Raw genomic sequence first — 13,607 nt, 5'->3', positions numbered from 1 at the left:
GTCACTTTCAGCACATTTTTCTGTTAGGATGATCACAGCCAGAAAAAACAGCCCCTCAACATGCTAAATCGAAAGAACAAGAGACAGAGCAGATGCCTGGAGACAAGGACGCCAGGCACCGGCCTGGGCACCACTGTCTTCTGAGAGGTCCAGCCTCAGGCAGATCACATTTCTCCACCAGGTGCGCTGGCAACAACCAGGTGCTGCCTTAAGGGCACAGGCCCCAGCCCTCAAGCTGCGCTTGCCGAGCGGCGCACCGGAGCCCAGCAGAGGTCGCTGTGGAGTAAGAAACCACGGGCAGCGCAGGCCCCGAGGGAGCCCCGCGGTGCCAGCGGCTGCCACGGAGCAAGCTGACGCTGCGCTCTTGCAGAACAGGGAAGAGGTACCCGAGGAAGGACCGGTGGGAACAGCCCTGAGAACACGGATTCACAGCTTTGCCCCTGTCACCCCCACCCTCGACGTCCCCTGCGGGGAGACTGCACTTCACGGGCCAAATGAAATAAACTCCGGACACGCTGTCGGTTCACTCACCACTCACAAGCAGCCCTCTCAGATGGACAGCCACTGTCATGACCCCTATCTAACAGGTGAAAAAATGAGGCTCAGAAACTTCTAGAAACTTGCCCAAGTTCACACAACTAGTGACTGAGGTACGTCGGGGATTCGAACCCTGGAAGCCTGTGCCAACCACCACTGCACTATTCAAAAATGTCAGCCTGGCAGTAGCGCCCCTGAAAATGGGCACAACCTTAACTGCCCGATTCTTTGTGTTATGCCACCACACACGCCATGCTCCCGCTGAACAAAATGGCTCACCTGACATTTCCCCAAAATGAGTGGTACTCCTGCTCTGGACCCAGCTCGTCCCCTTCCTCTGCCTGCAGTGACGGCAGCAACGCTGAGACCACGCTGCAACCGTACTTAGAATGCTGCCCCTTCTCTCCCATCTCTGCCCCACCACCCCCAACCCTACCCAATTTACTTTCCTGTGTCCCTGGCATAGCACATAGCAAAGCCCAGCTCACATCGTGGTCATTTCCAGGTCCCCTGTCCCCAGTGATAAGAGGAACGACAGCAAGGGCTTTGTGTTCCGCATTCTCAGTCTCCTTCATCCCTTAACACAGGGGACCCCAAATCCAGAACACACCCAGCACCGAGCTGGACGCGACTAGAAATCCCCAGTCATCTGCAGGCATGGAAGGCAAACGCTGTCCACTTTCAGTATCTTATTCCAATCTGTTTCTACGGTGTCAAGTTCTTAAGGCTCTCTAAAGTATCAAGAAGAGAAATTAACAGATTATTAAAGGAGAACAAATCCTGGACAAGAGAAAAGTGTGCAAGTAGGTGGAGGGATGGAAGGAAGGACAAAAGAATATTCCTACTGCATCCAATTAAAGGCTGTGCTATGCCCTCTCTGACCAATTGTTTTCTGGGTCTACAGGTTGACCCAAGATATAGTAAGTGACAGAAGAGGCTTATTGAAGATTCAGACCCTCTCAAGAGACCCCTCAATGAAAATTCAGATGTAATTTTTTTCTGTGTATAAGGCACATACAGACACAAAACACACATATCCCCCAAATGTATGTGATTCAAGAAAGGTAAAACTTTCAAAGGAAGCATCAGGAATGTGGACTTATTAATTAATTAGAACTAGAAAAAGAATAAGGCCATTTATTGCTGACAGATCTCCTGAGATGTTGTAAGCTTTGCCCACTGGAGAGAAAGCTGGACTGATTCCCTCCAGAGGGGCCGATGCTATCCAGGCTGAAAATACACACGCTTTGATTTCAGCAAGTCAGATAAAACATCCTCCTACATTCTTTTCACAAAAGGGACACAGAATCTTGAAAATAAGCATAAAAACTGAGCCATCTGGGAAACTCTTTTCTCAGCTTAATGCCCTTTTCAAAGGTGCTCGGTTAGATGAATCCTTTTAACCACACACGCCGAACTCCACGGTTGGCTATCCCTGCCAAGACTGCTGCGGACCCATCCTGCCTCCTACTGCACTTCCCTACCTCTCTCCAAAAAACAATCTTTCCCAACCAGCCTGCTAGAGGTTTCCAGGTCCCGGAGCATAAAAATGGAGGCAGCAAAAATATAAAAGTAGAAAGACAACCTGGGTCAAATCCCAGCCTTGTTAGGACGGGTATCTAACGTCTCTGCACTTGAGTTTCTTCACCTTTAACAGGGGTTGAGAAGAGCAGCCTCACAGGGAGGTCGGGAGACTGACTGATGTGAGGAGTGGCACTGGAAAGACAGAAACTGCACAGATTTTCGAGGATGAGCCTGCACTGTGGCATTGTACTGCACTGGCCATAACCCTGTGACTCAGTGACAGCCACTATAAAGAACTGCTTGAGAATCATCCCCTGGTTCCAAAACCCCGAGGCACTGTGGTGGCCACTGCTGCTCGGATCACCTTGCGGTCCAGCTCTGACCAGCCATGGTGAAAGGGGAACATCACCAAACTGCAGCCACGGCCACCACGGACTAACGAGTTAACGTTTGCCAATCACTTCAGCTCTCCTTGTAGGACAACTTCTACAGACGCGTTTATTATTAATATTACATTAACAGTCCTGAAACCACATGTCACATCACTTATGCTCAGTATGCAGCAAGGAGAGAAAATTGAAACTCCGTGTGTTCTCACAGCAGATGCTTTTGGATCAAATGGCTCATAATTACTACTTGGATCACTGAAGGGAAGTGACCAGCAAAATCACAATCTGGCTGTCACAAACGGGCCCACACGACCACAGTAGCTGATAAAAGGAAAGTCTATTAGCAAGGGAGATGAGGAGAAAACACAAAAAGGAGTTGCATGCTCTCGGTTTTCTTCACGACAGTAAAATGTCATAGGGGAGAAAGTGTTTACATCCTTCTTGGGCTAATGCCCAAATATCAGTTGACATGGAAGGAGAGCAAAGACCCATCTCACTAGCTAGCTGTGTATGCCTGTGTGTATGAGTGCAGGCTGCGGAGGCTTCCATACACATATTCTGTTTCAACAGACGACCATACTGTGGTCAAGAGCAAGGTGTTTCATTCGTATTTTCCATTTGAGAAACCAACATTAAGGTATTTTTGTTTTCAGTTTGGAGCTAATGACTAATGTGACAATACTTCATTCACTCGCTGCCACAGAAAGTCGGGACATCCCAGGCCAATTTTCCAGGAGAGAGGGCCAAGGCCCGGGGCTGCCACAGTTTCTGCAGTGAAGCTTGTGGGGCCGCTGCCACCCCAGGCTCTGTGGGGGGTTTGTTATCACAATCTCCATAACAAACACCTCCCTCCAAGGCTGTATGAGACTCATTGCTACTCATCAAGAAGTAGCTATGAAAAGCTCTCATTTTTGGCTAGCCAAAGTGTCCTTTAAAAAATGCTCAAATAAGACTGGCTTTATTCCAACCTTAACAGATTTTGAATTAGGGTGACTCACTGTTGGACCGTTACTCGATGCACCAATTAGAGTGGAATATTTAAAAACGCGCACGGCCCCTCCCTCACAACGGCCTCTCTGTGTTACACAAATGGACGTAATGTCCTTATGGTATAAAAATAGAGGGTTTGTGCAGGTTATAAATACTCTCCAAGAATGATTAGCAGAGGAAAACCAGTGAAATATTAATTATTCTGCCAGCTCAGGCAGAATTTTAAGTCCCAAAGATATTAAAAAAAAAACAATTTATACCCTTAGTTCTATCTGCCATTCAATTTGAACCTTGTTATCTCGGTACTACAGCACAGAAATGATAGATGCCCCATGAAAATAGTCCTATAAATGAAAGGAATTTCTTCAGTGTCCTTACATCAGAAGTAATGCTTAGTTAAAATGAACAGGAGTAACTGTTTAGATATACATGCTAAAAAAAAAACCAGATGCAGTAATATACCTTCTTTTCACCCCTAGAGCCCTGATGGGACTTGTCGATTAAGTCACAAGAAGATAAATTTGGTAATTTGAGCCCAATACAAATAAGCACTAAGCTTAATTCTCACCATGAGTGGCTATTTTAGCAAAATTTATTTGCAAATTTTGCAACATAAAATCTGTTAACAGAAAGTGCTTTGATGATATAATTTCTTAACTTTCAAAGTAAGAATTTTAAGTTGTTACACAATGCTGGAAGAGATACAACCCTAAATTTATGGGCTTTTACGGGAGATCAAATAGTTCTTTGCAACCATTAAACAACTACATCTAATATAAATAATTATTCATCAAACTTATTGAGCGAGTTCTACATCCTTGGCAATGTGCTACAGATTGAGACTATACGGACAATCATAGGGTACATAAACCATGCAGACCACGGGTCCCGATCACAAGCTTTCCTGGGAAACCCACAAACACACCCGACAGGACAACCAACAGTAAAAGACAGTAAGTACATAGGAAGAGCCAAGCAAGTAATGGTGATACAGAAACAACAAAAATCAAGTGACGTTTTCAGAGGACGGGGCAATTTAATCTGGATTTTGAAACAGGTTCTCCACGTGTATAGAAACAAAGGGGCAGGGAAGGGAAATTGCTTATTAGGAAAAGTGCCATTTTGATGGTATGATTGATAAAAAGGAAGGTTTGCATATGGTTTCCCCCATGGTTGGTCAAATCTAGCAAAAGGAGAGCAAAACACAGGCGCAACTGCAGTGGCAAAGCCTTCTGTACAGACGCTCCATCAGGTAACCTGCCCTCTGGCTCCCCGGATCTCTGGGGATGGAGGTGAAGGGGATCAGGATTTGGAGTGCGGGATTTCTGACCCATTCTGAGCTCATCCTCTAGGAAGCAGGACACCTCAGGCAGGGCTGCCACCAGGGAGCAGTGTCAACAACAGCACACTGAGCGGGCTGGGGCCAGCCGCACGTGGGGGCAGAACATGTGGCTGTCGTATGTTTTAGGATCTCGCTCCCCTGCCCAGGACCTGCCACAGTGTCTAACAATCCACCACTCTTAGTTTTTTCAAACTAAATTCCCAATTCACTGAATTATCCCCATTAATATATTAAAGAATACTGCCTGCTTCTGCAAAGGCATTTTATGTTTGTCTAAGCCTATTATAATCAGTTTTTCAGCCTCAACAAGAAGCTTAGAGGTTTGCTGGGGGTTGGGGGGAACTAAAGATAAAATGATTTGGTGGAGGAGAAGTTAGAGAAACAGATCAGTAACATGCAACACAGCTTCAAGGGCACGGTGTGGGTTTGAGAAAGGCACAAGGAAGCATGAGCACGTCCGAACCGCCTCCATCACACCCTAGGATTTCACTGGGAAACAGTTCTGAGGATTCGTTGGGTCGGAGGCAATTCTGGAGACGAGAAAGGGCCGCTGCGACTCAGCTCCGCCTGAGGGCACATGGAGACACACAGGTTGCGGGCGCTCAGCACAGAACATGCCATCTGTGTGAAGACCCCTGACAACCCTGACAGGAAAACGCAATGTGGGATCCACTAAACTCTCAAGAGAGGGTTCGTACTGCTGAGGAACAGGGAAGGATAAATGAAAGGTGCTGCTGTGACTTTAGTCTTGTCACGTCACTGATTTTAAGATGGCATTATCATGAGTTTAGATACCTCCAGAAATACTTGGCATTCATAGAGTACTCCTAGTTACCTTCCAGGACCATTTTAATTCTAAATTTATTCTTAACAGATTAGTGTAAAGATCCTGAACCAGCATTCCCCGCTGAACTCAGCCCCGGTGTCGTCCGTGTGAAACGAGACGGCTGCCACCTACGGCAACGTTTACCTCACTGGAGTTACTGGAGTTTTGAGGTAGCTGAGTCCCAGAAAATCCATGGCTGCCACTCGAGTCAAATATCTGACAGACAGGGGGGAAAAAAGACTAATGAAATGGCTCCGCAGTGTAAATTTGCCAGCTACCCTTTTTCAGTACTTAAAAACTGAAATTCTGTAACACTTTATAAGATCTTCACATCATAATTTGTACTATCTACTTTTCTAATACACTTAAAGTATTAACTTTGAAGAAGTTGCTGTTTTTTCTTTCCATATAGTTAGCTATTTTACTTTTCTCTGATGTCATATATTATTTAAGTCATCTTGGATCTTCTTGATGTTGCTTTTAACCAAAAAGTACACATTTCTGAAGATGTAGAACAGAGCTCAAAGTTGAGTTGGCAGAGCCACCAAAATCAAGCTTATAACTTTTTTTTTAATGTACATACACTAAATCTTGGAAGAAAATATAGCTAAATGTTAAAAGTAGTTGTGTTTGAGTAGAGGGACTAAAAATAATTTCCTTTATTTTTCCAAATTTGACGTTCTAAATTTTGTAGCAGAAAAACACTAAAGACCACTTCAACATTTAGGGATACCTACTATTCAGTTATATATATCAACACTGTAATTAGTTTCACATCTTTTTAAAATAAAAATATGTTCAACCAAATGATTCTGTTCACTAAGAAACCTTATGTTGAGAACATTTACTACAAGTGCTGGGTAAAGACCATTGTCTCATAACTAATTAGCTGAGCTAGATAAATAAGTTATCAAATTATCATTTAATTATATAGAATGGGCTGCCCTGATTAAAATGCTGTAAGGACATTAGTTAACTATCACAGAAGTTCAATTCAGAAAGCACAGGCCTAGCACAAGCCAAGGGTTTGCAGTTCACTACAATCAATAACGAAGAAATGTGTTTCCATGTGTAACCAACAAATCATTACTCTTTACAATTAAATTAACAGTACAGCCACAATTTTAAAATGTGATATTCTTTCTGTATATGAGTATACAGAAACAGCAGCTACTTAAGAGAGGTTTTGTGTGATCTTGCTGTCTTTCCATCAACCCACTCCTACCACCTCCACCTTTATTGCCTCAAGGTTTTAAACAGGTCAAAGAGATACGAGCCCTCTTATTTACCTAATTCACAACAGTGTTATACACAACCAAATACACAGCCATATACAAATCAGAAAATAAAATTCCAATAAAATGTGGCTCTCTCTCAGATGATACTGAAAGCATATTCAGAATAATAGCAACTGTTGAAAGTAAAAACAAGGACTTCAGATTTAATTGCAAATGTTTTGCCTATTCACTTATATGATCAGGTCATAATATAACTTATCTTTTCAACAGTCTGTAAAAAAAGAATAATCCTAAAACATATCCATCAGTAAGAAAAAAAAATCTGTCATCATGCACGACATCATAGGCATCACAAAATACAGGTGCTTCGGATATGCATATCCAAAATGTTCTGAAAACAATTCACTGTACTTGGGCCACACTTCGGCAATATGTGTTCAGCCTATTTTTACTTGACCAAATGTTGAAAAAGCTGCCACTCCTCAAGGGAGAATTAGCAGCAGCAGTTGTCCAGTGTTTCAGGGCTTTGGACTCAGGCAGGTACAAGCCCCAGCCCTGCCCTTCAGGTGTTGGAGAACAGGGGGAAGTAAGTGACTTAACCTCTCCAAGTGTCAGTCTCCTTATCTGTAAAATGGGATGATGAAACACCTACATCATGTTGGAAGGATCGAGTGAGCAAGTTATCTAGCACTAGCATAATTTAGCTGCTATGACTCTAATGGTTAATAATTTTCCATATTTATTTTAAAATATAAAATCTACAAGAAAATAAATAGTAGCACTAAAGTCAATGATAAGTGGGGATTATTTTCTGATTATTCTTATTTTTTGTGTTCCTAAGCACCACACAACGTGTGACTACCTCTTTGGGCATGGTAAGACAGATTGAGCAATTTGGGTATTTTCATTTGGGGGAAAAAAGTCCATGCTATGACTGGATTCCTCTGAACCAACTTTTATTTCATTCTTAACAGAGGATGAACACTTATCATTTGCAGCAGGCTGAAAATCAGTAGGAATGTCCCTTTAGTTTATAGCTCATCCCATGCCGAGGAGCTCACCTGAGTTATAGAGGGTCTCTTCTCCTTCCCCTTTCTGGCCAGAGTATCCAGCCCTTTTAATGAAGAAAATATGCCCTTCTTGTTTCTCCCTCGCTGAGTCAGTGACAGTGTTCTTTTCCGGAGAGCAGAGTCATCTCTAGAACATACCTAATTTAAAACACAGTTTAAAAAATCTCAAAGCTTCTGATTGGAATGACAGAGAGAAGTAACACTTGCCCTAACAGAAGTAAACTCTGCTTGCTATAAACGCATTCTGACCACTGCCAAAAGCTACTATATGTTTGACATACCAGAAATGCACCCACCATATAGACATCTCTTATCTGGATAACAGGCCAAGTCACAATACTTAGATCTCCCCATGGCGGGCAGCACGGTTGGCAAAACCACCCCTGGACCCCCGAGCTGGGCCAGCACAACACACAGATGCTGCCAAAACAGGAGAGATTTCAGAAAACCCAATGGGGCTCTCTGCGGTACTGAGAAATCAATCTTGAATCAATCATTTAATGCTTCATGTCACTGTTGCTACTCTTCAGGGACCCACCTTCCTGATGGTACGAGGTGGAGAAGCCAGAAAGGCAGACACGGATAGGAATCTGCAGTGACTGCCCACTAGCAGGTGGATTCTAGCAACAGAGCGAGAGCTTTTCCTCCTATTTTAAGTATCTAAGCAAGAGGGAAACCGGGGACTCTTGACAGCAGGACATCACCCCTCCACCCCCAGTCCCCTGGCCTCCGGGTGACCTCGACACTTACTGGGTCAAGTCCCAGAACAGCTGATGGCCACAAGCTGCAGAAGGGTGAGCGTCACAGTCCCCCCGAATGCCGCTGACCCGACCTCCTCGGGAACTTACCAGAGCGTGGAAGGAAGAAACAGACAAGACACCCAACCTGCCGAGAGCCAGCTTGGAGGGCCGGCTGGCGGCAGCGAGCAGGCTCTTGGGGTTGGGCAGCTCCCCGCCTTGCAGGCTGGCCAGGTAGCAGCGCATCCGGAACAGATCCATGTGAAACTTCTCCAGGTTCTGCTCCCATTGCTGGATCTTAAAGCAAGAGCAGAGCGGATTTAGATAAAAATTACACATTTCATGGGTCGAAATAAAAATGTGATGCCTTTCACAAACTTAGCGAAAACTTAGGAAAAATGCGTTTCAGCTGGTTTTCAGGAGGTTTACATTGGCCTGCAGTTTGAGCTCTCCTGCCACACTTCACCACTACGGCCCCGAACCAGAGAGCCAGTGGTCCCAACACAGTGACGCCATCTTTAGAAAACTCCAACACTCCGAACTATCCTGACTAAAGGCAGGATGTGAATCCTAAGTCAGCTTTGTCACTTTGTTTCATTTCTCTTTCCACTTCCAGCCTCTGGTCCTAAACTGGATTAACTGAATTGTACACAAACAGATGCTGGACAAACAAAGGTGGTGACTTTGTGTTTCTGCTCATTCTGAGAAAATGACTCAAAACAATAAGTAAATGGACTTCGGGGATGAGGATGAAGAGAGCTTTTCCTCCTATTTTAAGTATCTTGGAGAATAACCACCATGGGTACATCTGAATAAAATTAAAGCACCCACAGCTATCTACCCAAAAGAGGTTCCTACTACTGTGTCCTCCTTCAAAACTGAAGTCATGAGTTGGTGAAGAAAAACAGGCAACTCGGGCAGCCACTCTCCTTTCTCCCAAGGATGTCACAACGTGTTATAGACAAGCGTGACCTTCAATTAAAGACAAATTAATAGGTGAAGAAAGGTACTTGTCACTCGCCGGTACAAGGATTCAGCAGATGTACAGAAAGGTGTGATTCCAAAGGTCTTGAAAGCGATCTCAAAGGTCAAGAGAAGGTCTGCAGAGGAGGCGCGTCATAAAGAATGCAGCTCAGAGTGACGTCCCTCCGTTGACAGCAACTGCATCTCTAGCTCTGCCATGTTGTTGGGCACCCACGCAGATACTAACCTTTCACACCAAACTTCCTAGGCTAATCCTGAACTCTGGATAAGTGGTATTTTGAAGGATTTCCAACGTTGAACACTACTGTCCCCTTCAGTCTCTCTCCACACAAATGCACGACAAATTCTAGGTATTCTGACCACTCCCCTCCAAGTCCTCCATATCTATGTCTTAGGAAGGTCACTGTGTAACTTTTCTGCACTAAAGAAAAATGACAGCTACAAGATCTAAACAAAGAACGTATTAATTCATCATCATTTATCAGCAAAACAGTGAAGTTCCAGGCACTGAAATAATCTCAATGTGCACAACAAATGTAACCCCCCTTGAGATTCTGTGCACCCCTTACTAGCAAAGTAGTAGCCTACTAGTGTCAGCCTTGAATGCATAGATGACTTGCTGGCTTTTAAAAATGCAGATGCCCAGTTCCTGCACCTGAAGATTCTTCCATTGGTCAGGTCTGAGGCCTAGGAAAGTTGACATTTCAAAAGCACCTCCTGGGATTCGTGTGCACTGCTGTCCTAGACCAATGAGACAGTTCAAACTAAAACTGCAAGTCTCCTCTTAGTCTTGCCACATTAGAGAATTCTAGATTCCAGGAGGGATGAATGGGTATAAACTGATGCCTACAAGAAGCCGTAAGGTACAGCGAAACTATACTCTAGTTCTGTCTCCCAAATATCTTCCTCTCTAGATAACTTCTGAAAACCCACACTTATAGATGCATTCCTTTGTCCTCTAATAATGTGTAGATATTTCTAGACTGGATAATGTATTAAAGCCTACCACACTCATTTATACCTCTGTGTGAACTGGGTTATGAGATATTTTCCAGGGGTTCTTACTGGGGGTGGAGATAGGAGAGGAAAAGAAAATGAATGAGTCAGTGGATACCAGAGGTAAAGATTAAAAAGGTGGTGGATTATAAAGACAAAAAAATAAAATCCAGGTCTATGCCAGTCACCATAGATCACAGGGAAGAGGACAATCTCTTGTACTTATACTGAATCCTGCAGTTTACAAAGTATTTTTAAAAGCACCATTTAATGTATTTATGTGACTACACATCAAAGCACCACTGATAAGTAAAGACAGTTCCATCCCAAACAATTACATAGGAAATCTTAAAATTTTGTTAGAAACAGTCTGCTAATCTTCAGCACCCAAAGCCTGGGACAAAATGCAAGTGAATGCATAGGAAGAACAGGGATCAGAGGCTTAGCTTTGTTGGAGGGAAGAAGGGGCTGGGTGACCCCAACAGCCCAAAGGAGGCCTTATGAAAATCAAGAGGTTTGCTAACATATCTGATTAAGTTTCAAGAGAACCAGTACCTCAATTGACTGTGTACATCGTAGAGGTCATTTAAAATTTAATTTAGTAGAAAATGCAAAGGAAAAGCGGCCTTATGACTCCTATTTCAACAATGCTCCTTATCCTTATCCTCATCTGAGGCTTTGTGATGGTTAATTTCAGATGTCAACCTGACTTGGCCACCGTGCCCCAATATTTAGGGAAATGTTATTCTGGGTGTGTCTGTGAGGATTTTTTTGGATGAGATTAATGTTTAAATGAGTAGACTGAGTAAAACAGATGGCCCTCCCTAAGGTGTGCGGGCCTCATGTAAGCGGCTCAGGGCCTGAACAAAAAGGCTGCCCACCCTCGAGTAAGCTACACACACACACACACACACACACACACACACACACACACACACTCCCTTTATATAAATATATATACTCTTCATATACACATACACATGCACACACACAAACACATAACATGTTGGTTCTGTTTCTCTGGAGACCCCTGACTAGTACAGCATGTCTGTATGGCAGAGTGAGTCGTCATTAGTCACACATCTATTCAATATTTAAGGAAAATATTTATCTTGCTTTTAAGGTCATGGTTCTTTATAAAGAATCAGTCACTGAGCTTAAATGAAGATTTGTGGTTGGATAAGAAACAATGAAATACTTGATTTTTCTTTCCACAGACTCACCCAAGCTGCAGAGAGGGACTCGGAAGATTATACAGGTGGAAGTACAGTGAGGACATGGATTCGGACCCTTGGGGTTCTTGGAGGGAAGGAGGAGGCAGAAGGGCTGAATCCATGAGCTCAAAACAGACTCTGTAACATTTAGAAAGTCTGTCAACGTACACAATGAGCTGGCAAGGGAGTTGGTACTGCCACACCCCAGCAGAGACTGAGGCCCAGAAGGGAAGTGACTTGACCAGGGTCTTAAAAAGCTTGTCCTTCAGGACTAACAAAGACCCAAAGCTGATACCGACGTGAAGAATAGGTTGGGACAAGCACACTGTCAAGTGCCTGTGATGTAGCCCTTGAATCCCACGGCTTCTGACTCCTAAGGCAGATATCTGTGCACTACCCAAATACCTACCTCAACAACAGCCATTTAAATTTTCACCTAATTGTCAACTTTATTTCTCCTCCAAAACCCCCGGGTATTCTACAGAGGAGGTAAGACTATCCACACTCTCACTTAGGTGCCCTATTCATGCTGGACATTTTATCTGACAGCACATTTATCAAGGAGTTTCTGGAGATGTTTTTCCAACATTATCAAAAACTAAAATGCCCAAAATCAATTCCATTAAACCAAGACTGCACACTCCCTTTCTAAAATCTTTAAATATGTGGATGTTTTCCTAGATGTTTCTTTATTTTTAAAGATAAATATCAGGACCTGATAATAAAAACTCAACTTCTACATAGAATATAGATTGAGCTTTTATTTAATGTCCATGCACAAAATATAAAAATGACATGAACAAAAACAACTCATTCTAAGGAGGTTTTCATTACCTTTTACGAAAAAAGGAAAAATTATTGACAAAATTACAGGGGGAAATTCCCAAAAGCACTAACACAAATTCAATATAAAAGTTTCTTCTTTATTGCTAATATAGCTATATTGATTTAATGAGCTCATAAAGGTTATGGTCTCCTGTAGAAAAGTGGGAGGGGAGAAGATGAAGCCTTGTGCTAAAAATAACAAATGAACAAGCAATGCATTAAAAAAGATGACAAGTACATTCCTGCCACACCCAACACTCCTAGAAAAATATTTTCTACCATTTAGTCATTTAATCAGAGTATTTAGTCATTTGTCCGCTACTAGATTTGTCCTAAAAGATAATCAGTTTTTCCCTTTTGGTGTAAGAAGCTGAAAGACTCCCATTCCGTACTTTCCAAACACTAAAGCCTATCCTCACAGAAGAACCAGCTAGTGACACTTTAGTGTGATAGAACAACCAGCTCAAGTTTACAGAATGTTTTATTTTCCTTTGAGATACAATTCACACACCATAAAATTCACTCCATTTTATAATAAATATGATTCCTAACAAATTGAACTGAAAAATCAAAGTTACAAAAACATGTAAATTGAGGATTAATTTCTATTTTATACAAAACGGTCCATCGCACGGTTTAGTTAGCAAGCAAAGCATCCTCCAGTGTACTCAAGTCTCACTGAGAAGCAGCAGAGCACATTAGCGAGGGTCTGTGGACCCATCCAGCGCATGGGTGCTATGCACACACCCCCCGAGGAGTTGTTAGGAAACCACATACGCTCATGGACTGAGACAGGAGCTCTGACACATAAAACAGGGAGGGGGCCGTGAGGATGGACCGAGGCAGAGGAGGGGCTGTGTCTGCCGGGGGTGAAGAGGGAAGGCCTGAGAATAAGGAGGAGCTGGCGTGGGCGCTGACTCAGAGAACTCACTTCC

The 13,607-nt window shown here is 43.3% G+C and overlaps 1 protein-coding gene across 1 annotated transcript in view; it reads right to left on the bottom strand.

Moving 5' to 3' along the window:
• The window catches only part of TIAM2 (TIAM Rac1 associated GEF 2), a 131,674-nt gene that overhangs the window by 69,432 nt on the left and 48,635 nt on the right, over nucleotides 1–13,607 (bottom strand). Inside the window, exons 7-8 of the mRNA XM_045544619.1 lie at nucleotides 8,765–8,950; nucleotides 7,908–8,054 (exon numbers count right to left, since the gene is read on the bottom strand). Coding sequence (XP_045400575.1) covers nucleotides 7,908–8,054; nucleotides 8,765–8,950 — 333 coding nt within the window. The remainder of the gene's footprint in view (nucleotides 1–7,907; nucleotides 8,055–8,764; nucleotides 8,951–13,607) is intronic.

Source organism: Lemur catta, chromosome 2, assembly GCF_020740605.2.
Source record: "Lemur catta isolate mLemCat1 chromosome 2, mLemCat1.pri, whole genome shotgun sequence".
NCBI lineage: Eukaryota > Metazoa > Chordata > Mammalia > Primates > Lemuridae > Lemur > Lemur catta.
This window is presented reverse-complemented; position numbering and strand designations above follow the sequence as displayed.